The 25,876-nt window shown below is 43.1% G+C and overlaps 2 protein-coding genes across 3 annotated transcripts in view; both read right to left on the reverse strand.

The window, feature by feature from the left end:
- The window catches only part of CCDC88C (coiled-coil domain containing 88C), an 86,952-nt gene extending 72,100 nt beyond the window's left edge, over positions 1-14,852 (reverse strand). For both annotated transcript variants that reach the window (XM_048948800.1, XM_048948799.1), the window contains exons 1-3: positions 14,375-14,852; positions 14,160-14,260; positions 7,254-7,362 (exon numbers count right to left, since the gene is read on the reverse strand). In XM_048948800.1, the coding sequence (XP_048804757.1) occupies positions 7,254-7,362; positions 14,160-14,260; positions 14,375-14,434 (270 nt within the window). In that variant the 5' untranslated portion in view covers positions 14,435-14,852. The remainder of the gene's footprint in view (positions 1-7,253; positions 7,363-14,159; positions 14,261-14,374) is intronic.
- A 6,026-nt stretch (positions 14,853-20,878) lies between these two features.
- Positions 20,879-25,876, reverse strand: part of PPP4R3A (protein phosphatase 4 regulatory subunit 3A) — a 39,169-nt gene continuing 34,171 nt past the window's right edge. The window contains exons 13-15 of the mRNA XM_048948802.1: positions 25,298-25,488; positions 24,585-24,811; positions 20,879-23,302 (exon numbers count right to left, since the gene is read on the reverse strand). Of these exons, the coding sequence (XP_048804759.1) occupies positions 23,189-23,302; positions 24,585-24,811; positions 25,298-25,488 (532 nt within the window). The 3' untranslated portion in view covers positions 20,879-23,188. The remainder of the gene's footprint in view (positions 23,303-24,584; positions 24,812-25,297; positions 25,489-25,876) is intronic.

Raw genomic sequence — 25,876 nt, forward strand, 5'->3', positions numbered from 1 at the left:
ACAAAAACAAAGCTGCACAGACACACGCCAGCCTGTTCGGCTCTTTCCCAAATTCCAGTTCCAGGAAACAGGCCTTAGATTGCCTGGCTGGTAGTTTTGAGTCACCTGTTTCAGCTTCTTTCTCACTGAAGCGCCTGATAACAGGCCTGCAGGACAGATGCTCCATCCCTGGAAGTGTTCAACACCAGGTTGCATGGGACCCTGGGCAACCTGGCCTGATATCAGATCTGGAGATTGGTGGCCCTGCCTGCGCCAGGGGGTTTGGAGCTTGATCCTTAGGGTCCCTTTCAACCCAAGCCATTCCATGATACTATACATTAGATGATACCATCTTTCTGATTGTTCTGGCATTCTGCTTGCAGAAGAGCAGTACCACTGTCCCCAGGTGAGGGACTAAGCAGAGGCCAACACCAGCTCAGCACCCCTAGAATGCCCACACCACAGCCAGCATCTCACTGACTGGCACCCATCGCCATGATAGCAGCACATCCTCACAGTGCCAGCCTCGTGCACAGCCTTCACGTATCATGACCACACTGCTGCACAACAGTACAGCTAACCAAAAATATTTTGGTCAATGCAGAACCAAGGAGGGCTCTTTAAGTTAAGTACTGAATAAATACATACAGAAAGCCATTCTACCTATGATACATTCAAAATAACCAGTGTATTTTAGTGAGAGGAAGAAACAAACATGAAACTGATAACATCACACTCCCGGTCACATTGATGACAAAGCAGCATTTCCTGAGTAAGGCCCACAGCCTCACTGAGACACTGAGCATCTCTGCAATAGCATCATAGCGTGACAGGCAAGTCAGTATTAACTTATTTACTGTACAGCTGTTAAAAAGAGCCTCAGCAGTTGATTAATGTGTTCCTATGTGCAGCTGTCAAAATCGGGCCACAAAAGCTGTATAGCTTTGGTAGGTGCAAGAAGACAGTTCCCAGACATAATGCAGAAACGGGTCAGGAGTCTGTATGAACACAGCTCATACAACCACACAGCAAAGGGAAAGAACACACACACACGAGTGCATAAGATCAGTCAAGCATATGAATTAGAGAGAGCTTATCTGTAGAAGCTTTTGATGTCTAGCTCTTGACACTGTTAATAATCTTGGAATTTAAAGCTCTAGATGATGAAAGGCTCCTCCCACCACTGCCAAGCTGCTAAATTAGAGATCTAGGGAACAGGAATCAAAGAAAAGAAGCCACCCACACATACTGTATTTTGACATACCAATAGGCAATAACATCAAAAATATGAATTTAGTTCTACCATCTAGCTCAGTATGCTACTGTATTTGAATTCCCTCCCCTCTCCCCCTCCCCAGAGAAATGCTTTTCTACTCCAGAAAAATGTCCTTTTAAGTGTATTTCTAGCATTTTGGTGTTTACTTTGCTAAGGAGTGGATTCCAGGGCCACTAGAATTAGCAGGCCTAGCAGAGAAAGATTTTAACACACAGAAAAGGACATTGTACTTCCAGAACTTTATTTATAGCTCAAATACAGTTGCCAGTTCATAACTTGTGTCCAAATCTGGAGCTTGAAGTTCAAATTCATGTCCACAATCCAGCCAAGAGCTCCCAACCTGACTCAATGCTCCAAATACAGAAGCAGGCATTGTTTATCCACCTGGAAGCCACTGGCATTGCAAGACCCCAGCTGAACCACAGGGAGAAGCAGTTTTGGCCCCAGCTTAAAGACAGAAATCTCTCTCCTATGGAAGACCCAGCCTCAGCGCTACAGCAGACCCAGTGTCAGAGCTCACAGCAACAGCCACCTCACAGGCAGCTAACGCCTTTTAATTCATCATCACAATATGACACTTAATTGATAAGAAATACTGCTGCTTGTACTTCATTTGCTCCATGTTGGCACAGAAAAGTAAAAGCAGACTGAGAAACATGAAGGGTACCTTGCTTTTCAAGACATCCTTCTTCACCATTACCTGAGCTTAGGTGGGGCAGGTAGGAATTGAGGTGATATAAAGTTCTTAAGAGCTCAGTAAATAGCTCCATATTTACTTCTCCACAACCTAACTTTAATAAAAATGCTAAGGAATGAGAGTTCTTTATTGCAACTGCACAAACCACATAGTCGTAACTCATTTTAGAGCTCACATAAATAGACTATTATTTTTTCTTTTAAATGGAGACATATTTCCATCTGTTTTAGAAACATGAGGCGATTTGCAAAGTATTCAGTGGCCACAGCTGAAGAACTACAGGCAAAACACAGCTGTGACCACAGCACTTCTTCCCACAGCAACTGCTCATCCACATACTCCCGATGTGGCCACAGCACCCATGCTGGGACTGGCCAACAGATTATAATGTTCTTTCTTAATCCTCTCAACAACCTCAAAATTTTACATAAGTTGTAGGAATTTTTGCTTAAGAATGCAGTACATGCAGCTGGAATGGTTAGTGGCATTTTTGAAGGTTAAGAAACTAGCTGACATCAAAACAAATTCTTTCATTAATTTAGTTTTTTGGGGGTTGCTTTTGTTTGTTTTTAAATAAGCTGCTACCAAAGCAATTGTTAGCTCCTTAGACTTCTGAATCTGACAAATGACAGGAGCAGAGGATGCACAAGGCCACTGTGAGCTTCCCCCACCAGCCTGCCTTTAGGCCCTTCCAAACCCTCAGTCTGAGAGTGCTCTCTGAGTGCAGAGATTTGGGCAGCTCTTCACACACAGACATTTCAAGTGACAGCATCTACAGGATTTACACACTCTCTGTAGCATGGCAAATCCATGTTTTCTAACTTCTCCCCTCCACTGATGGAAACAATCATAGGCTTATAACGCTTTAAAAACAAACAAACCCTATCAACACACTGCCAGAAACAAGAACTGCCACAGGCCACTGTGAAGACAGCTGCCACAGCTGGGATTAATCACCTCTCTGAAAAGAAACAGAAGGTGCCAGAGCAATTAAGGGCCATAACAACATACTATGGACCTTATGAACCTGGGTCAAGCATGTTTATTCCTGTGAAGTCAAACATCGTTAGGTCTTCCGATTCTTGCACCTGAACTGCTCTCCAGCTAACTGGACTAGTGGCTGATTTTTAGTAAAGCTCACAACAGAAACATTACCAAGATAAGAGAGTGTTCAGGAATAGCAAGATAAATTCACCTCTGTTACACTGGGCTATCCTTTGCTGGCATGCAGACTGACATTCCCAACTGTGCCTGCAAGACAAGGCAGCAGACCACAGCACCAGGTCAGCCAGACCCATGAACACAGGTTAACTGCAGTATGTGGGGAAGATTTCACCCTTGGACAAGCATGCACAACATCAACCCCACTGAGAAGTGGGCAAGCATTCCTTCCCCAGTACTCTCCATTCTCTATCAAGCCCTTTAATCAACATCATCACTGCACTAGGCAGTGGCTGACTCTCACTGTACCAAGCCACATCATACAAAGCCATTCTGAATTTCAGTTTAAAGACAGCCAAGTATATGAACTCAGCCTGAACAAGATGAGACACTGTGTCATACAATGAGCAACAAACACATTCTGCCTAACTCAGCCCTTTGTTAAGATATGGCACCAACTCCAGAAGTTTTATGATCCACCATTTCTCCAGCAAACTGGGGCTGAAACAGCTATTAAATGCAGCTAATGACAGATTCCTTTGAATGCTCAAGAAATCCCACAGCAAAATGAGTCATTTGCCTTGTTTCCAAAGCAGAGGCCCCCACCCCAGGAACAGACCTGCAGAGGTACAACTGCTCAGACAGCACAGCACGCAGAAATGTCTGCCTGCTACCAGAAGTAACCACTCTTACATGCCCAATTACTTATGAAATAAATAATATATAACTAATGTATATATACAGCAACCAAAGTTGTCCCCTGCTTTAAGTAAGTCTTTAACATTTTTATTCATAGCCATCTACAATCAGGTTTTGCGAAGGTGAAAGTTGGGAAGGCAGCTCTTCAAGAAGTTGTTAGAAAATTCAGTTTGAAAACTTCTGAAAATAAGATATTATTTGAACTGAAAAAAGGCTTCTTCATGGCCATTATGTGCCCTGAAGGGTCACCTAGCTTATGAATATCAGATTTATTTTTAGTAGCCTTTAAGTCACCTTTCTCAGATACACAGATTCCAGTAACACAAATCCATGCCACATCCTTGACTGGTCCTGCATAACAACAGAGGGGCCATTACTCTATCACACCTACTACCATTCCTCTATAAAGCATGACGAGACACAGCCTATCAAATTCACTAAGTTATAACCTTGACTTGGGTCCATCCAGTGAAAGGGAACGTGAAGTGTCAAGACCAATGGTGTATTTTTAGAGCTTTTGTTTCCCTTGAGGAAGCAGCAGATTCTGTTCCTATTGTTTGTCAGGAACTTTCCCCTCCCACTGCCAGCCTGCAACCAAAATCCAGTCTGTATGTTCAGTCAGTAGGACACAACCCCCACTTCAACTATCGCTGCAAGCAACACCTACGACTTCAAGCTGTTAAAAAGAAAACAAACACAAAGATAAATATTAGCAGCAGGCTTAGCAATACTTACACAAGGGCTACTCCAAAAGTAATGCCTGTTATTTTGTTACATTGGCCCACAACATCAGAGGGGCATGCCAGTGGTACGGCAACAAGGCTGAACCTTCCCACCAGTATTCTATTATGTGTTGCCATGTGACACATGGCAGGAGAGGGGCACATGACAGAATGCTGTATGACGTCAAAGTGTGGATGTGAGCAGTGAGTGCTGCATTTAGGCAGCAGCAACATGAAAGGCAAGCCACATTCCAGACAGCCATGCAGATTTTTTACAAACATAGCATGCAGGCTCTTGTTCATTGCTGGAAAACAAAACACAAGAACTCACAGTGGTGACTTTGTTGAAAAAAAGCCTTTCACAGCTCAGAATTTGTTCTATCAAACAGCATTTTTGTGCTCTTTTTATCTGTTGTGGTTTCCATGGAAACAATAGGACACATTACTTTTGGACTCACCAGTGTATATTCCACACTATCCCTACTGAACAGTTTAACCGCATGTTAAAAAAGCTCTAGCTAAAATGAACTAGTTAGCTCAGACTGTAAAACATAAAAACCTCCAAGTATCTAACACGAATACCCGCACCCTCAGTTACAGCACAGACAGCTTTAACTCTTTCCACATAGCATCAAAAGAAAAGGAAACTCAGATTAACACTCAGATCTTGGATCGCTCTTGAAGATACAACTGTGACAAGGACAAATAAGTTTCTTATACTATGCTGCCATCATACAAAAAAGTTATGATGGCCTGTAATCACACATTTTCAGGACCAAATGCAAAGAATGATCAATTCTCATGATAATTGATTGCTATTTACATGCATTATATATACAGTCTTCAAGCAGCAAGATTTACTGTACTTGATGTTTTCTGAGCTACAAGAGGAACACCATTACTGTGTCTCCTGAGAGCCCAGACTACTGTTTTCTATTAAAAAAATATATGTTTTCACCTTCTTCAGTGGTTTCTAGCTTTATTGGATTACGATTACAGTCGTAATCCAATAAAGCTCAGGTCAACGAGACATTAAAGAACACAGCACATGATTCTGAATCATTTCCCTTCCCCTCACCCCCCCCCCAACCAAATCTGTTTTCTCTTTGCATACTATTAAAAGAGGCTAGATTATCAAGACAAGCAGTTTGCTTGAAGAAAAAGCTTTAATTTCAACACCTGAAGAATCAGACTCTTAAAACTAAATATTGCAAGGATCGGGAAGGATAGTGAGAGTCTAGTCCTTTACAGTGTCCTTAAATACAGACCACTTTCCTTGCAGACTCTGTATACACACTTATACTGTACAGTGGATAACCAAGAAACTACTTCAGCGTCCAGTTACGACCAATGGAATCCCCACCTACAAATCACAAGTCTTAGGAATGACCACATTGTATCAGCTTCTCCCATTCTCAACCACACAGACATGGGTCAGCTGTATTCAGAAACACATTATGTCCTCCTCCCACATTTCAAACCTTAAGTTACACCCTCAATTTTCCTAATGCAGCTATAACTTGCTTAGGGAAGCCTGAAGCCGTATGGATGACTCCTCCATGCAAATCCAGAGCAAAGAATTGGTGGCATTAAACATGGAACAGAGCAAACAGCTCTGGAAGACAATGACAGCAAAAGGCCCTAGTATTATAGAGCAGTTAATTCAGTTGTAATACTTCTGTGTTTTGAGTACAAAAACAACACAGTCTCTCTCCTGTATTTACAAAAAAGTGAAGTGTACAGGATTAAGACATTCACAGTTTCGTTGTTTTGTCCATTAAACAAGTGAGACATTTACCAGGAGTACTTCAGTAGTTTTTAGTGTTTTTGGACTGGTTTATGCTATGTAACATTCAAATATGGCAAAAAACACATACAAAAGGAAACACCAGCACAGTTACTTCTCTCAGCTAGCCTGAATATACACAACAGTGTGCATACTGAAAATCTATTTAGAGTAACTGAATTCACTCCAAGGGCTTTTCAGCAGGACCCAACATGTATTTAAGTCTGCAAAAGCATTCAGCTGTCACTGTCTTAGTAGAGGGACACTGACAGTCAGTTCAAGGATGTTACCTGAGAATAGTACTATTTGTGAGAAGCTGCAGTCATTTCTGCATTTATGTCTGTTAAAGTGGCCAGATCTAACAGTTTGCTTAACACCTAAAAAACAGCTGCATAGTGTTGGAAGCCTGTCTTCAATACAAGAAAAAGTTTGGTTTTTCCTCATTAATATTTTATAAACCTGTGATTTTCATTTCTAGCAAACACAGTATTTCACAAGCAAGTTTGGTGGCAGTCCCATTAAGAGAAGGTTACTTATTTTGAGGAAGTCTCACACATCCAAAAGCATTATTCCATTCTTCTCACATTCCAAAAGCATTATTCCAGCCTGGTCTAGCATTAAATGGGGAGGTTGGTGGCCCTGCATGTGGCAGGGAGGTTGGAGATTCATGATCCTTGAGGTCCATTCCAACCCTGGCCATTCTGTGATTCTATGATTCATTCTGTCATTCCATTGTCAGCAAGTCTCCCCCCAAAACACAGAGCACCATAACACTAGAGAAAGTATTATTATTTCTTAAGGAAAGCATGGTTGGAAGTACTTTCACAATAACACAATTTCCTCTCCATTTTCTGTAGAGTTTCCACTGGCTGCTGCATTAATTGAATCAGTAGAACAATCACCATAGTTCAATGAGCAAAGAGCAGATCTTACCTGATAGTAAGTCTTAATGTTTCTGACTAAGATGGTCAGGTTTTGAACCCGAAGATAGACATCATTATTTACATGCTTGTTAACACGGTGGTTGGTTGGCCGAGGGTCTCTATGAGCAGAGGAAAAAGAAAATTAATTATGCCTTTTCTTGGTGTTAAAACTTAACATCTCAATAACGCACCATTAGGAAGAACCTTAAATATATGTTCACTGAATTAGTTGACACAAGTATGTGTGATACATATACATTAATTCATAATACAATAAGCTTTGCACTTATGTGTAGCTAAGAGGTCTTACTGCATACCACTTAGGTTAATCCACATAGCAATTCAGGGCAGTTTCCCTCCTTATTTTCATTTCCCTGAGGCACAGACCATATGTAGTTTGTGCAAAGTGGACCAAAGCAGTCTCTGTTAATATGAGTCTTACCTCACTCAAACAAAGGCAAGCCTAGAGAAGACTTAACAGTTTGGCTTTAGGACTTCAAGTCTAGAGAAGAGTGTTAACACTTGATCACTGTGCAAACTGCAGAACTCTGATGTGTTATAACACCAAGGAAGTGAAGGTAAAAGGGAGCACTGAATTTCTGCTGCATCCAACTACCAGATGGGGTTAGATTATCCCTCCCTCTCATATACCCGGGGTCTCACAATTAACAGTTCAAGTTCTACTGAGACTTCATATTTTAATGAAATATTAAGACAAGTAGGCATATACTTTATGATGGAGGAAAAAAATCTTTGTGGAGAAGTCAGGGGAAAACGTCTAAAGCTTCTGATTTTAATGAAAGGAAATCAAAGTGATACCTGAAGCAACTTTATTTCTCCCATTAAAAAAATACAAAAGCTGCTAATGATAAATATGAATATGTACCTTCACATTCTGTGTGTATCATAACATCTTGGCAAGAAAACCTAAAAACCCTTGTCTACCAATATCACAGATCAAAGCCCAGCATTTCCCTTATAATAAAAGCTCTTATCAGCAAACGCCTACACAATTCCAACACCTGCCTCCCAGAGCCCTCCCTGCTCTGGCTGTTAATTAAGCCATTCACAGCTCTTACAGGGCCAAATATTGAACTCCGGTGTTGATTAGGAAGTAAGAGAAAAACTCCTCCAATATTTATTTTTAAAATTTATCTGCTAAAGTTTACATAACTATTTATTTTTTTTTTTAAATGCACAATCACCCCAAAGCACCCCTCCAGACATGGAAATACGACTGCCTTGGCAGCAGATAACATCAGGGACAGCACCGAGGTGCCAGGGTTCAAACAAACTGATGCAGCAACAACCCAAATCGCCCTGATGCAAACCAGCAGGACTCTTCCCAGTCCTCACACCAGCAAAAGGTTTTCGGGTAGCGATCAGCACAGTAACACATTACGAAGAACAAAGAAGAGATCTTATCAAGCTTCTGGAGTAGAATCTTTAGTAAAGATTTCCCTCAGTTTCTGCCGCTCAGCGCCCGAAGCGCGAACGACTTCCTTTCACTGATGCTCGGACAGCACAATGTGGAAGCCACACACGCACACATTGTTTGCCAGTAATGGGTCTTCAGCAACACAGCAAGCAGTGGCAATGTAAATGGCTTGTACTCAGACTACTCTGCGTCAACATCTGCTCAGTTTTATCCCCAAAGAAGCTGGATGCTTAGCCTTTTTAGGCAAATTAGGAATCTAAAGGGGGAGGGTGGCTTTCAGTAGAGAGAAGCTGCCCAAGGAGAAGGCCGAGCTGAAGTTCTCCAATCCCACATACAAGTTCTTGCTGTCACCTACAGCCAGGAAGAGAGCCTCAGCTGTCTGGCAGCAGCTGACATACTGAACAATGGGGGGAAAAATACCATGTTGTTATTTGTTTGTTTGTTTTTTTCCCCACACTTGTTTAAAAAAGAAAGCCTTACAGTTTCACACTAACACAACTTCATACACGCATCAGAGGTAGCACGAAGTCATTAACGCTTAGTCTCCTCTCTCTAGCAGTTCCCACAGCTCAACACCCCCTTAAGGCACGCTTTCTCTCCCCCAGAAACTTCCTCAGCCCTGAAGCCCGTTCCTTGTATCTAAAACACTGCCCCACCCTCCACATCCCCCCATCTTCCTTCCGCTCCTCAGATGCTGCACAGTCAGACTTCAGCTCGGCCACCCCAACCACAACTCCAGCCCCACAGCATACCAGCAGCACCAGGGGAAGAAAATTATCTGGCAAAAAAAAAAATAAAAAAATAAAAAAAAAAAAATCACACAGTAAGAGGTAAATTCTGTGCTGAAAGAAGCTGCTACCTTAAAGGAGACAGAGCTGCCAGTACTGCGCTCTGCATACTGAAGCACTTGTTTGGTTTTTGGTTGGTGACATTTCCACGAGTTTTACTGGGAGAAACTCCCAGGATCACACTGAAAATTGAAGAGGGTTGTTTTTTAAAATTGGTAACCAGAGAAGGGGAAAGAATCCGTGCCTGAACGCATCAGAAAAATCCCTGACAGCAACCTCAGTGATGAGTGCTTTTCTGTAGGGTTGCTTTTTCTCCATTGATGATGTTTGGTCTTTCCCATACCCACAAAGAGAAGCACCGTTTCCCTGCTCGTTAAAAACCACCTACTCCTCCCAGTATCAAAAGCATTCTGTAAATAGGACAGAGGCAGCCTGACCAAGGGCAGCCTTCCACAGACAAGAGAAAAAACATGCCAAGCTACCAGGATGTCTTGGGCCTCACTGCACACACAAGTGCTGTACGTCCTCCAATCTGTATGCCTCCTGCAGGCTTTTAACAGAGGTGAAGAGGGAACTAAGGGCAGGGTAGGCAAACCATGAGCTCAAGGCACGTGGAGCTGTCAGCAGTGCTACCTGAACATTCACCCCCTTAAGGCAGCAATTAATGAAATCAAAACAAGAAAACAAGGGAAAAAATCATTTTGTTTCTAAAATTTAAAAAGACAATCCTATTTGAGCAATTCCAGGCAAATAATCCAGATAAATAAGGAAGAAGCCCTCAAACCGGGCCCAAGGCTCCTTAGCATCAGAACAGATAAGCCGCCCAGGCACACCGAGCATCCAAGCATCCACGGCCTCAACAACACACACACCTCTCTCTGTGGGGAGGCACGGAGTGCACTAGCCCAGGTCTCCCACCGCTCAACTTCCTCCTCTTACTTAAGAGGGATGAATCTGCTGGATGGGTTTCTAAATTATCTGAAAACAACGGTAGAAAGCACACTTTGAACTGTGATTGTGTTAAACAGATATGTACCTTTAGCCTCCCAGTCCGCATGCTGCTTGCTGCAAACCAAGCAGCAGCACAGCAGTTGGGCTGTTCCCATCACGAGGTCCAAATTTAAGATGACAGACTGACAGTACCACATACCGGGGCAGCTGCTGAAATTTAGAAATCCATTCCTGTGAACTTAGAGGCCTTAATGCAAATGATTTAATCAGATGTACTCCTGAAACACACTTCCGCTTCCTGAATGCTTTAGCAGAAAAGCAGAGTCTGTGTCAGCCAGAAGGATTAGGACCAATCAGTATAAAGCACCGATGTGCCTGCACATATGAACTCCTGCATTGTTTCCCAGATAAAACTTTAAACAGGAGGTGTAGATACTTGCTTACGCTCCTGGTATCACACAACTGCAGTATAACAGCAAGAGCAGTATATGCCGTGCCATGTGATTCTCTCATAGCAGAGAGTAATACGCAACTGCCTAAAAAAAAGTTTAGATTTGTCCACAGAGAAGTTCATTTACTCGACATCAATCTGCCAGAAACACAGCAGCTCAGGACACAACAGTTGCACTCTGAAGATTAACATAAGCATTTTCAATAAAGCCTGTTAATTCACTGCTGCAGATGTGCAACATTTAATGTATCCTCCATGCGTGAGCAGGTTGGGGTATGCACAGGAAAAGGAAACCACTCAAAAACAACACAAAAATAACCTTAAAAAAATGTCTAAGATATAAGTGGAAAACCAAATGCTGTCCTGTGTCTCTTCTGCTGTATTTATCAGCTGACGCACCACAACTCAGAACCAAGCAATCCTAGACAACCTTTTCAAAAGGGGTCCCGCTCCTTCAGGGGCTAAAAAAGCAGTACAGCAGAACCCAACAGCTCGGAGGAGGATTGGGGAAGGCACAGCCCCACTGTCACCCATTCCAGGCAGCTGTGGGGTCCTGACAGGCAGGAGACACAGCAGAAGTCCCCCATCTCTCTGGTGACGTGGCCATCTCACTGATACAAACCAAGTTGAGGAACTGGGATTTTTGCCTTTTCAAGTTGACAGAGAGAATCTGGGCAAAACCCAATCTACTACAACCAAAACCAGATAGTGCTAGAAGCAGTGCAGCCCACTGGGCACCTCAAAGAGCTGCAGCCTTCCTTTCACTCAGTCTCACCTCAACAGGTCTATCTGGATTTCTGCAGACACCAGACTTTCCAGTCACACGCTAAACTTCAATACCAACTGGCTACAGGATAGAAGCATTTTAGTTTTAATAAAGAAATTAAGAATAATTCTGCTTTCAGAACCTTCATAAAAACAAATCTGTTGCTGTGCAGCAAAGTGCTGCAACACACTGGTGTCTGGATGTCAAGTCATACATACGTCTACGTAAGTTGTCCTCTAATAAGGAGGCAAACAGAAGTAAATCTGAAAAACTACAAAGTGAACTAACACATGTAAGACGACAGCTATCCACAACAGGAATCCTTCTCTTTACTTCCCTGTACCCTGTGCACATGTGCTTTCAGGTAAGGTTTACTCACAGTATGCTGAGTTCTATCAGATGTTGCCAAAGGCTCTCATTAATAACATTTCAGTGGGAAGAAATCTCAATCCAAGCACCAAAATCATCCTTAAGGCCTAAAGCTTGCAGAACTGATGAGAGCAGGCATTTTTAAAACACATTTATTTTTCTACTCTGAGAGCTTTGAAGCAGAAACAACCCTTGAAAGGCGCTCTCAATTTATAGGCAAGTGGTAATTGCACTGCAATTTCTAAAGGTTAAGACTGAAAAAGTGAAGGTCACAGATGGCACCTCACTTTGTCAGGATACATAAACACAACTGTGATCTTTCCTCAGTCAAACAGCTCCAGACTCTCCGTACAAGTATCTTAGCTTCAAGCTCCTTAGCCACCATCAGAAACGCTGCCAAGGCTACATAAAAGGGGAGAACTATTGTGAATAATGGGACAGTTCCCTACTGCACGCAGCTTGGGCTTCCCCAGGAACACTGTCTGTGACGTGCTGGCAGAGACGGTTTTTGGAAGAAAAACTTATTTTCCTGACTGCTTAAGGCAAGTAAACATGCCAGGGTATTTCTCACCAACGTACAACATCCAACAAAATGCCAAACTGTGCTCTGCCAGCCTATACACTTGAGTTCCTTATTTCAATGGGATCTCACTGTTCTCTCCCTGTACCCACAGCAATATTAAGTTGTTCCACAGACCTGAACAATTTTACCTCTGCTTATATATATTTCAATAGCCTATTACAAAATACTTAAGCTCCTTTATTGTATACATCAACTGATAAAGTACTTCTCAAATATATCACTCACTCAAGAATGTTACAGGCATTCAGCAGCCACATAACTTCAGCCTATTCAGTAACCAGAATTGGGAGTGGCCAAGCATTAAGTTCATTTTCATTGTTTTGAAATAATTCATTCTTTCATGCATTAGATAACTGTGATAGCTGTTAGTTAAATCTGCAGCCAACTCGCAATTGCCACAGCTCCTTGAGAGTTTGGGTGTTTATCTCCATGCCAAACACAACCGTCAGAATAAAACTGTGTTCCCCACATTTTGGAAAAGGTACAAACTCTCTATTCGAGGCTCTAATTCGCACAGACAGGCCTTTTAGAAGGGTAATCACTCTTTAGAAGATGCCATTTCCAACATTTTCTCTTCACAACCAACACCGTACTGTTTTATGCCACTAGTTCACTACCCCCAGGTAGGGGAGCTGATCTAGATTCTCATCTGAACCACAAACCTTCACCTTCCACTGAAGTTCCAGTGCAGAATTTCCATAGCTAGCAAACTTGAAGCCAAAGTAAGCCTGAGTTACCTCTGCAGTGGGAACACCACAGATAACAGAGCTGCCAGCTGAGTTCTCAGTCTGCTGGGGGTTGTTTGTTTCTTTTTTCAGCTTATTTTCAAAAGATAATTACTTTTAAAGATGATAACACAAACTCCCACAAGCATTTGAGCTGGGCCCAGCTTTACCAACCAGTGGTCAGACTTCAGCCGATTCCACTCTGAACAGACCACAGCACCAGAACTGGGAGCTTCTGAACACTTCCTTCCCTGCAGGCCAGGCAGAGCTTCTCCCCGTGAGCCCTTTAGTGGGTGCGTTTGGGAACACTTGGAAGCAATCACAGAAATGATATAAAACCAGACAGGGTCTGCCTGCAGCAGACGAGCAGCAGGGATACGGTTTAAAATGTGTAAGTTTTAGTAGCCATTTACTCCAACGATAGAAGCTGTTTTCCACCTTGCTCTTTGAACACACTCTTAACTTTCCTCAGGCCCTGTCTCTGTAGCACTGTCTGAAATAAACGTTACCAAAAGTTTCCCTTCTGCCAAAATACACACAGGACACAGAGCCCTCAGCAGCACGAAGACGCGTTTCAGATGCAACCGTCCCAGTAAAGCTTCACTCGCTCAAGTACTTTCATTTCCTTATTTATAATGCAACACGCCTCCCCTGAAGCACACGAACAGCCAAAAAAGAGCTAACTGTTTTTAGAAAGGCACCGAACCACAACGCGTCCGAGCAGACTACAAAACCGGATCGGTTCGAGTCTTCTTTTGTGCTCGGGAGTTCCCAGCCGCCGAAGCGCTGCTCCCAGCCCGCAGGGACCCCCCGCCCCACGGCCGCCCGGCCCCCGCCCCACTCACATCTGCAGCATGATCCTGTTGAGCAGGACGCCGTCCGCCAGCTCCATGTACATGCCGAGCTTGTCCTCGCCGCCGCCCCCCAGCGCTCCGAAGGTTTTCACCTGCCGGGGAACGAAGGGCGGAGGCTCGTCGCTGGGGCTGGAGCGTCCCCCAACCCCGCGGCAGGTGGGGGCCCTGCTCCCCCCGCTCCAAGTCGGGGACCCCGCGACACTCACCCAGGTCACCAGGGGGCTCTGCAGGAAGAGCTCCAGCAGTTCAGAGATGGTCACGTCCATGTCGCCGGGGCAGGGCGGGCAGCGCGGCGGCGGGGCGGCTCACTCGGCAGACAAAGGCGCCGAGCCCATGGCTCCACTGCCCGGCAGCTGCCGCCTACAGCGGCGACCCCGCGCGGCCCATCGCCCTCCGGCCCGCGGGGCCGGACCGGCGCCGCTCCGCCACCCCCCGAGCCGACACCAGGCCGCCGCCCGCCACCGAGAGGAGCCGCCCGAGCACGAGACCGCCGGGGTCAGCGAACCGCGCCGTGGGAAGCGGAGCGGCCGCCCGCGGGGCGACCCTCCCGAGGGGGAGCGGCGGCACGGAGCCCTCGGCGGTACTGCTCCAGAACGCACGAGGTGCACCAGCGCTGCTCGGCTCAGCCCGCCCCGTCGCGCACCGCCAGCTCCGCTCCGGCCGCACTACCTGTGGCGGGGCGCGCCCTCGCGCCGGCAATTAGAGCCGGGCCGCGGCCGCGCCGTGACGGGCGGCACCCGCGGCCAATGGGCGCTGCCGAGCGGCTGGCGCGGACCAATGGGACGTCCGCAAGGGCGGGAGGGGGCGAGACGGCGCGGGGCTGCGGGCGCTGCTCGGCCTCGGGCGCTGCCGCCTCGGTCCCGCCGCGCCGCGCTCCTGCTGCGCACCTGCGCGTTTCGGGGCTCGACGCCGCCACGTGGCTCCGACGCCTCTGCCGCTGCTTCGCTTTCGACGGGGAGCCCGGCCCCCGGGCACGTGGCTTCGCTCCGCAGCACTGCCCCGGGGCGGGAGAGAGCTGTGCAGGCACCGCTGTTGTTGGTTTAGTTGCAGAAAGGCCAATAATGTGATGTGCTCCTGCAGTCACAGCAGATCTACTCATTTTAGGCTGCTGTGTACGTTGAACCGCTGCTGTTGAGGAACTTGGGTGCACGCAGTTTAGCCGAGCTTGCGTGGATCCGTCTGTCTGGGAACGGACAGGAGGAACATCCAGTATTCCCCAACGCCCCGGGTTAGACAAGCACTGTAATTTAACTCCTGCAGCCCTTTGATCTCCCGTCTCTTGGACATATTTCATTAAATAAATTGTAAGGCTGTTACTGCGGTGCTTACAGCAGAGGATGAAGAGCCGAAAGGGCTCAATAATATTTGAAAAACGCACGACCCTCTCCAGGGAAGCCAGAATACAAACACTCAGTTTCCTACTCCTCACAGCCTGGATACGATCTGTTGGCAGGAGCGCCCTGCAAGCTCCTACACCCAAGCAGCATTCACGCCGCAGCTCGCGGCCCGCGGAGCCGAGCACGAGGCCGCGCACCCACAGCCCCGCTCCCCGCCCGGCTCAGCCTGACCGCCCGGCGCGGCTCCGCCCCCCCCTGCCGGCCGCCGCGGGTGCTGCAGGCGCGGCCGCCGTAGCGAAGGCCGCGTTGCTGAGGCGCCCCTCAGGACGCTCGGCTCGCGGGCCGCGGAAGTAGCGGTCGGGTCCCCGGCCCCGCGGGCGGTGCTGGAGCTGGCTGCCGGTGTCGGGGTTGGGCGCCCGCAGCCATCCCCTAGCAACACGGCAGCCGCCAACAAAGCCCCGCTCGGCGCCCCGCGGCCGCTGCCGAGGGCTGGGAGCAAAGAATAGCAGGGATGTGGGGCGGGAGCCGCGCTCGTGGTGAGCAGGCCACGGCTGCTTTCTCCTCCTGCTCCTGGGCCTGTCGTTAAGCGGCGTGCTTGTAAATAGGCGCTGTGTTCGTCCGGCGGCGTCTGAGCAACCGGGCAGCGCGTTTGGTTGACTTGGGCTCTGGAGCTGCGAACAACGGACGCCGACCGAAAGAGCAGGTGGGCAGGAGATGGCTGCATCCCCTGCAGCACCTGATCCCAAAGTGTTCGTGCAGTTCGGATTAAGCTGGTAGGGAAACTTAGAGAAACCGGAATGAAAATAAAAACAAAGCTGTGCGTAACCAGAACAAAACTACAAGCGCTGCTCCAAAAGTAATGCCTCCTGTGTTATGTTGCCCTGCAACATCAGAAGCAGATGTTGGTGGTATGGCAGTGGAGGAGGAGGCTTCCCACCAATATTCCGTTCCATTTTGTTGCCGCCTGACAGATGGCAGCAGAGGGACACTGACAAGCGCAAGAAAATACTTCACTAGCAGCTTTGGAAAGCAGGTAGGTTGGCTAGAGCTGAGGAGCAAACTCACACACAAGGACTACTTTAAGGAAGAAACGTTAGCAAAGCCCAAGGGCAGGTAGATGACAGCAATATGAGGTGCACCATCTGAGATCATACCAGGAGAGGGAACAACACTGGGAAATTTGTGCCATGCAAACAAAGCCCTTCCTTACTACAAAATTAATGTGAATTAGATAATATTTTAATCAGGAAAAGTAAACATATTAAAGGACTGGAGTGCAGCTCCTAAAGGCTCCAGTCCAGCCAATCACTGCTGTCAGGCTCCTCACTCTGCAGGGAAGAAGTCTCATTTTTGTATGTCCAAATAGAGTCTGTGTTATTCACCAAACTGTCTGAGAGTTCTGCTATCAGAAGTGTGAGAGCTGTGGTCATTCTCACCTTGCAGTGCAGAACATCTGTACGGGCATGATGATAACCAAAATCTCATACCACTGCCTGACACACCACACATCTCTGTACTTGGTTCCAAAGGAATGTGTGCTCTAAAGGTGAAATAGTGCCTCTTTCCTCAGAGAGAGCTTATTGCGAGATATATAAACAGCAAGAACAAATGTTTACATATTCCTTGTTTCTGACTACAGGTAATCTAGTCCTTTAAATGGGTTCAAGATTTATTTCCGTGTTGAGGATAAGCCCATATATGCTAATATATTTAGATGGCTTCAGAGCTGTGCTCCATTGTTGGTTTTAACCAGCAGTGATTTCTTTAATAAAAACCACAGCTTTCAGCTATTTGGGCTAACCTGCAAACCCTCTGTGGCAGCAGCAGAGAAAGCTCCTTTGGCTTGGGGGGAACTGGGGAGGCTGGTGGGAGCTGCAGGAAGGAAAGAAGCTTGTTTCAAAGTAAGATGATCTAATGTAACAGTCTTCAGATTCGTAAAAGTGGAAGCAGATTGGAAATATTTTTAAGTTTCCTCCACATGTTCTGTGTTGTTAGCAGAGACTTTCATGGATCAGTTCATTAGGAGCTGCTTCCACTTACCCCCATGTCTCCTGAGTGGAGAGATGAAACACACATTCCTGATCACTGCTTCCTTCAGGGATCCTTATTTACTCAGCATCAATACAATGACAGAGCAAACACAGCTAACATGTTCCTGGCTTTACCAGAAGGTGGATGACTGTCCTGCACCCTCTGATGTAGGAGCATCAATCTCTCACCTGAATGCTGTCAGGTGGCCACTCAACATCAGCAGGTTTAAAATAAGCTTTAGTAAGGTATGCATAGATTAAAACCAAATTTCTAAAACTTCAGTCAATAAAACATACACCTGAAATGTAAGAGAAAGGACTAAGCTCACCTTAGATCTCATGAGCATAGCAGTAGAGCTCCAGGATGCACATACTTCCAGAAGCAACGCTAGTAGACATGAACTCACTACTGAGTGCTTCTGAGACAGAGCAGATACAACATCTTTGTACGTGTCATTTAGGGTTGTTTACAAGCAGATTACCAAAATCCACATTATTCAGCTCAAATCATCTCAAGTCTGTATGTAAAGAGATTCACAGTTTGTGAACATAATTCCACCTTAATGCCAAATAATTTCCACGTCTGAACCCAAATCAGAGTTGTTTGCATAAAGCCATTTCAGAAAAATCCTGTGAGTGACCAACACACCTGTGGAAGGTGTCACAGCACACGGTGACACTTCTGGCATAGCTCTGAGATCATTGCACATCAGCATCTGCTGCAGTCATTCCCTAATGCATGCATGTTTTTCATAGTGCCCACTGGATTGTATTGTTTTCACATTATTCACAAGTGCTCTTGTCATGCAGAAGACTGCATGTCCCTTCTCCTTTTTAAAAACTTTTTCTCAGCGGTTTCATTTCACCTTTGAACAGTTTTATTTATTTCAATTTATATATTAAAAAAAGAATTTATGCTCCAGTAAATATGACTGCAGATAGATATCTCAAATCAAGACACAAAGTCGCCAGATAGCCAGCCACCTACAAAAACATAGCAAGTTAGGTCTTCCTTCCATAACTAACAGACCTTATGTTGTGACTTTGGTTGAAGTAAGGCACTGCAAACGCTTTAAACATGTTGCTGTTCTGCAGCACATCCACATGCCCTGCCTCCTGTCTGCACAGCCTCACTTTCTTCTGGATTCCAGAAAGAGAAAGTAGCAAGAACAGATGCAGAACATTCATGTAGATAACTTACCTTTAAAAACTTCAGTTGCTGGTAACTTCTTACTCAGTTTCACATTTATGTTGTGGGTGAGTCGAAGCAGAAACCCATCTGTCCTCCTACTTTCACATCTGACCTCAAGCCAGTGGACCTGTGGAACTACTCTAGCATAGACAACACTGCTCCAGGATGCCTCTGTGGCTGTGAAATGGTTGATACATGGAGGGCTGAATGTCCATGGTCGCTTTAGTGATGTTAAGAAACATAATTTAGTGAGGGAACCAAAGTAACTTCTGTTGTGTGGAAGGGAATCTAAACTCCTGATGGAACTGCAGGAGCAGTATAACTCTTACCAGACAGTTCTCTAACTAAAGTTTCTGAAACCTGTGGAGTTTGCAAAAACACATGCAGCAATTATTTAGGCAGTTTAACCCTTGGTCTGTTAAAAGGATTGGACCAACATGACAATCAATTCCACAAGAACATGACTTCTTCTCTAGGTGGGCTGTGGGAGACAGACAGGCTGATGTTGGCTACCAGGTGTGTATAATACAGACAGGTATGTTTTATAGGTAACTTACTGCGAGACATTCCAGCTTTCAGATCCTTCCACTCTTATGATACAGGAGATCTGTCTTCTGGCATTGGGCACTGTTACCTGACAATAGCTCTCCTCTGTGAACAGTAGAAAAAAATCTAGAAATCTTGGAATTACTTCCATTAGTGTAAAGGTATGCTTCATGTGGGGACCAGGTACTCTGCATTTGAAATTCACGAGAAACTTCTGCAGCCTCAAGTATCTGGTACAACAACCTTAGTGGAAGAAGCTGAAACAGAATATCTCCATGACTCAATAACTCTCAATAACTCTCATGACTGAGTATGACTCAATTTGATCACCATTAGGAAAAAATTAATAGAAGAACCATATTGGAACAGCATCTATCCCAGGAACACAGCAAGCTGGATCCACAAGCAGTGAACTCTGCTGGAAGTCATTTGAGTGGCCTTGGTGAGTAGGTTTATCCACAGATGTTTCTGCTAGAGAACTGAAGGAGCTGGAAAGCTGTATGGTCAGTAGTCATTCATTTTGTAGAGACTGTGGTTTTCAAGGTGAAGATGCTGAGAACACCTTCTGTCTGGTACCCCGGTAAACCCAGGCTCAAAGCTGGGAAGCATACATGAGAGCAATTGGCACCAAGTTTCAGACATAGAAAAGACACTGTTCTGTCTTCAGTCTAGGACAGATAAGGAAGGAATGTAAGAGCACAAGGGTGGCCTGTTGCCAAGTGTAGCTGTCAGGAAGTGGCATACAAATCATCTTTACAAATACATCAGATAAAGTCTCCAGGTTCAAGTACTATGTCATGTACAATATAAATGTAAATGTGTACATACTTGAAATTATATAGCAGCCCTTACTGACACACAAACACTCCAAAATACTAAGTATGTGTGTTTCTGGTTACCTTACAAAAGACATACGTTCTTAACTACTTCATACAATTCTTTTTGAGAAGCTGTTGAGTATAATATTCCTTCCTCTCCATCTTATTTGCATTTAAAGTACCTAATGAATTACCCTGCAAAATAATGTAAAATACTCCATATAATACTTTGGGTTTATCCTGTAACCATCCCATGGTTACAGTTAAAATACGATTAAGATGACTGAGCCACTTTTAATACAACACACACAAGGCTTTCTTGCCATGTGGGCAAGTGGTATTAAGAATAAAAAGCACTGACCAAGGAAGGGATAGAGAGGGAGAGTTCTAGAATAAAACTTTGTCTCATAACATCATTTTTCATCCCCTCCTAACACATATCCACTTTTTTTTTTAATGTCCATTGCTTCTTCCAATCCCATTATTTCTGTTTTCTGAAATATCTCTAGATTTTCATAAATAAAAAAGTGAAAGTCATGGAGCAAGAGCATACCCACTCTTGCCCCCAACTCACTCACTTCCCAACTCCTTACATCTTCCATGAGCGTCACATATGTGTAGACATGTCCTGCCAGGCTGCAAGCACCAGATAACTGGAACAACTAACTGTCCAACTACGAGTTAGACAGCATTACTAGATATTCAGCTACATATTTTACCAGTACTTTAGAGCTTCATAAAAATAAAACGTTCAGAAATACTTCTATTATTCTTTTGACTATGACCAGTAATTTACCGACAGTACTTCTACTAAATGAAGTGACTGAAGTCCAAAATCCAACATCCCTATCCATACTATGAAAGTGCCTTATATATTAAGAGATGTGGCATCATACAACACGAGATGAAGCACTGAAAAACTGAAGGAACATTAAAAAAAAAAATCAGCAAAATCACTACTACTCATAAGAATGACTTCCTGGGCCTAGAAGAGACGTGAAGATGGACAAAAATGTGGAGCAGAATGCTCAAGTGAAGTCTAACAAATTGGGAAGGATTAAAATTCAGACTAATTAGAAAAACCTGCAAATTACAGATTTCCCTTTCTGCTCTGACACCAAAGTTGCAAAAATGATGCTTCAGACAGGTTATTAAGATATCATAGGCACCCTTATATTGCAGCAGATTGTACTTGTCTTGTAGTGACCTATTTTGCTGAGAACTGCCCTGACACATTCCAAACTCATTGCAAAAACTTGACCTTTGGGTGTGATTTAATACGAACCTTCTGAGGAAAAGATGGCTAATTATTTTTCCCTGATGCATACTTTCATTTAAATCTGAAATTACTAACATGCATTAATAATGTTTCAGCAGAAAACGTTTGGCATTTGTAGTTAGCACAGACTCTTTTTACAAGAACAAATTGCTAACCTGAGATTTTGAGTGTTGTCAACTATTATCCAGCTTTGGACTTCAGTTTCTCTTACTTCTATTGGTACCTGATACATTAATGCCTGTAACATCCTGATTTTTGCAACATTGGTGCTTTGATTGTTGAGAAGTAAATCAATGCTTGAAAATATATAAGAAGGGTTCTCTTGTTTGCTGGGGAACTGAATAAGCTCTCATTTATGGAAGCACTGCCATCCAATCAAAGCCATCTGTAAAAACGATAAGCACAAACACTTAGCTTCAATTACTAATTAATATAATTTAGATTTTGGAATAAGGGGAAAAAATGTAGTCACTGAGTTAGATCCAAAGATTAATTGCTGTATTTTAATCGAGTATTAGAATAAATTTCAAAAGATGGTATCCTTGTAAAACATTTATTTTGCAACCATCTTTGATTCACTAAAACTGTTATTCCAAAGGAAGTCAAAAGACTAGAAAAAAAGAAAAAAAAAAACCACTAATGCCATTTTCCTTCAGCTTTAATTCTTCTTTTTTTTTTTATTTTTGTTAAGTCAAATAAGTCATTAAACTGGTATTCCTAAATCATCCATTTTCCATTTTGATGAGTTAGTCTACCATCACTGTTAAGAAATTTCAGTCTCTTTGGAATACTAATTTCATGTTTATAGTTATCTATTTTTTTACTCCATCCTATTTTCCCTGATTTTTTTTTGCAAGACAGTTGCTGATGTAAAATTTAATATAAAATATTTAGTCACAAAATAGTATTGCTTTTATGCACACTGTGATAAGATTAAGGATTTTTTTTTTCCAATAAAAACTATACCACCTTTCATAAAATCCTAAACACATGTGATGCAGAACAAAATTACACAGGGTGAAACAGGTACCAGCACAACAGTGAGATTATATTACATCAAAAAATTTTAATGGTCCCAAATATATACTCAACAACTAAGCATACACTCAGGGGGTCAAAAAAATTATGACACAAAAGTGACCACATCTAGAATTCCACTCAATCTTTAATCAGAAAGGGACAAACAAATCCCCCACCTCAAAAAAAAAAAAAAAAAAAAAAAAAAAAAAAATCTGCAGTTTAAAGGGCAAAGGGAACAGATTAAAAAAAAAAAAAAAAAAAAAAAGAGGAAACTTTCTATTCGGCCCTCCCCCACAGAGGTTTTTAAAACCTGTTGTAGCTTGACTAAAATGTTCAGAATGTACGATTTTCAAAGGCAGGTCTCTTTTATACAAAGAAACTGCTGGCATTCTTAACTAGCGAAGAATTATGGCAAAAACCGCCTTTTCTTCAGAAGTCTCATGTATGGTCCAAGAAAGCATATTCTGATTGTAGCAACTGACCAGCCAATCCAGAGTTCCACTAACAAAACTCCTGCCCTGTTGGCTTTTTTGTTTTTGTTTTCCATTTCCTTCCCTGAGAAAAGGGCAACACGTGGTCCAAGCTGGAGAGCTCAAAGGCGTAAGTCTTTCCCCTAAACGAAGTATTTCCCCTTCTTCTGCTCCTTTCAATTGGCACTTGATTGGCAGAAATCCATTTGTATAGGTTGGTCTGTGTTACACACAGTAATTCACAAAAGATTGCTGCTTTGTTGTGGGTTTGTTTTCTAATGGAAAAAATATCCTTCCCCCAAATGGTAACGTTCTTCAGCAGTTGCCATTATGATGACTCAAGCTTTGCTTTCTTTGACAAAGGTAAAGTTTCCTCCTTATCTTCATCTTCATCATCCTCTTCATCATCATCAGGATAGTCTACAAGCCCAACGAGGCCTCCCTAGAAAGACAGACACAACTACTTTAATTAAGAAAATATTTCTACTAGAAAATGATTTTTGCACAACATACTGCCGCAAGGACACCGACTCGTCATGTTTTGGACAAAATTAAGCCGAACAAAAAGTATGAGCCAAGATTATATTATCTGAAAAATAATTAAGTTATTCAAATGAATCCAAAATGGGGTTTTAACTATCCCACTGGATAGAGATATAACAGGAAGCAAATTCAAAAATTTACTTTGGTTTGCTAAATATACACCACAGCTCAGTCTGTGAAAGTGCAAATTTCTTCCACCAAGCATAGCTGACTGCAGCAACAAGCAATCTGGAAGCATTTCAGAAATAAAAACAGAACACCCTTCGATTTGAATTTACAATTGGGACATTTTTATGGCACAGCCTGTCTTCATAAAAGCTAGTTTAAATGTTCAGTAATTAAATTTAAATTCTCTTGTACCACAGTAACCACAAATCCAGGATTAGCAGTTCTAGACCCACAAAGAAGTGCCACCGTCTTCAAAAATTATGACTACTATATGTCACACTTTCTGAAGCTCAACAAAAACTTCACTATGATGACAGCTGCTGATTCTTTTCTTAAGGATCACGTTATTTACACAGACGATGGGCATTTAAAATTGAACATTTCAGCCAACTTTGGTCTGGACCAAAATGCACACATTAAATTGTGCATCTATTAAATTGCACACATTTTGTACCATCACCACATTAAATTGTGCATCTATTAAATTGCACCATTTCGTACCATGTAGCATAACACTGAACATACAAGAGGATCAAATAATTACTGAAAAACTTTATTTCAACATTTCTAGTTTGTGAATGCAGTACCTTTATAAACAATACATGTTAGACTGAAAAAAAAGAGGAATTCATGTTTGAATTTATTAATGTTTTTTCAGTGCACTGCATATTCAATGTAACCTGAACATTTTTTGTTCCATCACTACTGAAAATTTCAAGCTAATTCTGTATGTATGTATTCCATATGTAAAGACTGCAGTCCATACTTAAAGAATTATACCATATGAGAGGCATAGTAGAAAAATTACAAGTATTTGGGTATAAATAGAGCTTATATTTTTCCTTTTCATATATACCAAATCTGGAAAATGCTAAGCATTAGACAAAAAGCATGCACAAACCACACAGCCCATGACTGCTTATTTTGTCAAAATTCCTACCAACTTCAGAAACTTGCTAAAGAAAATTCCAAGTCTACAACAATGAAGTCAGACTGTTTCTGTCGAAAATTACCTTAGTTGTAATAGCTGCCATCTGAGATGTGCTTTTAGAAACAGACCCTGGAGACCCAGGGGATCCTGGAGATCCGGGAGAACCTGGGGATCCAGGCAGATTACTTGCAGATGACTGACTGGTAAGGTTAGATTTTGTCCCGCTGGAAAAGGAAAGCTTGAAACTTGGGCTCTGACGACCTGAAAGGTTGGTTTTCAGAAGAACTTCCTTTTCTTCGCTCTCTTTTACTGCAGAGAAAACATGAAAACAAAAACCAACGCAACATTATTGAACAAAACATTTATTGGCGAATCATTTTACTGTGAGGGAAAGTGCTTTGTGCACAACTTGATAAGAAGAGTGATAATAGATTTTCTTCCTTACTACTATACTACATCTAACTGCTGTTGTCACTGGCCAGGAGTGAACACTTACTTATTCTACCAACGACATCACAAGGAGCATGGAAAATAATAATAACAAACCTGAATAGAACTTGGGAAAGCCTGACTATCAGCCAAGATCATAATTTAGATGCTTTAAGAAATAAAAGCTCTTTTGCATCATTTTGCTTTTACAGATAATAAAAGTTATTTTGAAGTGATTGTTCAACAGCTTCGTGCCACAATTTCTAAATCTGTGACCTTCAATAAAAAAAAGCTAAGCTGCAGTACAACTACAGAATACAAATTACGTTTTCTGTTTAGGCCTACGGCATTCTTCTCATCACTTACATTTTTTCCTCTCCATGAATTTACTTATAGGGTCCATAATATCTTCGTCATTTTTAGTTTTGTCAGAAGGGGGCACCACTGCCTCTCCATCTTCCATATCATCTTCATCAGTATTAAACCACATTTCCTCCTCATCCTCCAGGGTTCTTGCATCCCTCCTGTATCTGTGGTTTCTCAAAATGGAGCGCATGCTGCAGAACAGTAAGTTTGAAAAACTTTGATTCAACCATCAGCTCAAATTAATAACAAAACTTCTAGTTGACATTTACATGGACATTTTATGGATGCAAATACTGTAGTCAGTATGTTTAGTACAGCAAATCATTTGCAAATGTGCAACTTTGTTTGTATTTTCAATGCAAATAACATTAAAAACATTTCTTCTGAAGCATTAAATAAAGTACAGCTCTGGTAACAGCACATTCAGACTAACTGTACAAAATTCTGTAGTTTACTAACTGCACAATGAGATGTTATTTCAAACCAGTGTATCTTAGGTGTTGCATTCAGATTTGTTGTAGTAATTCGCAGTGGTAAATAAAAGGTTGTAAAAAGAAGTTTAGAAACTATAGACGTTTT

The sequence above is a fragment of the Lagopus muta genome, chromosome 6 (genome assembly GCF_023343835.1).
Source record: "Lagopus muta isolate bLagMut1 chromosome 6, bLagMut1 primary, whole genome shotgun sequence".
NCBI lineage: Eukaryota > Metazoa > Chordata > Aves > Galliformes > Phasianidae > Lagopus > Lagopus muta.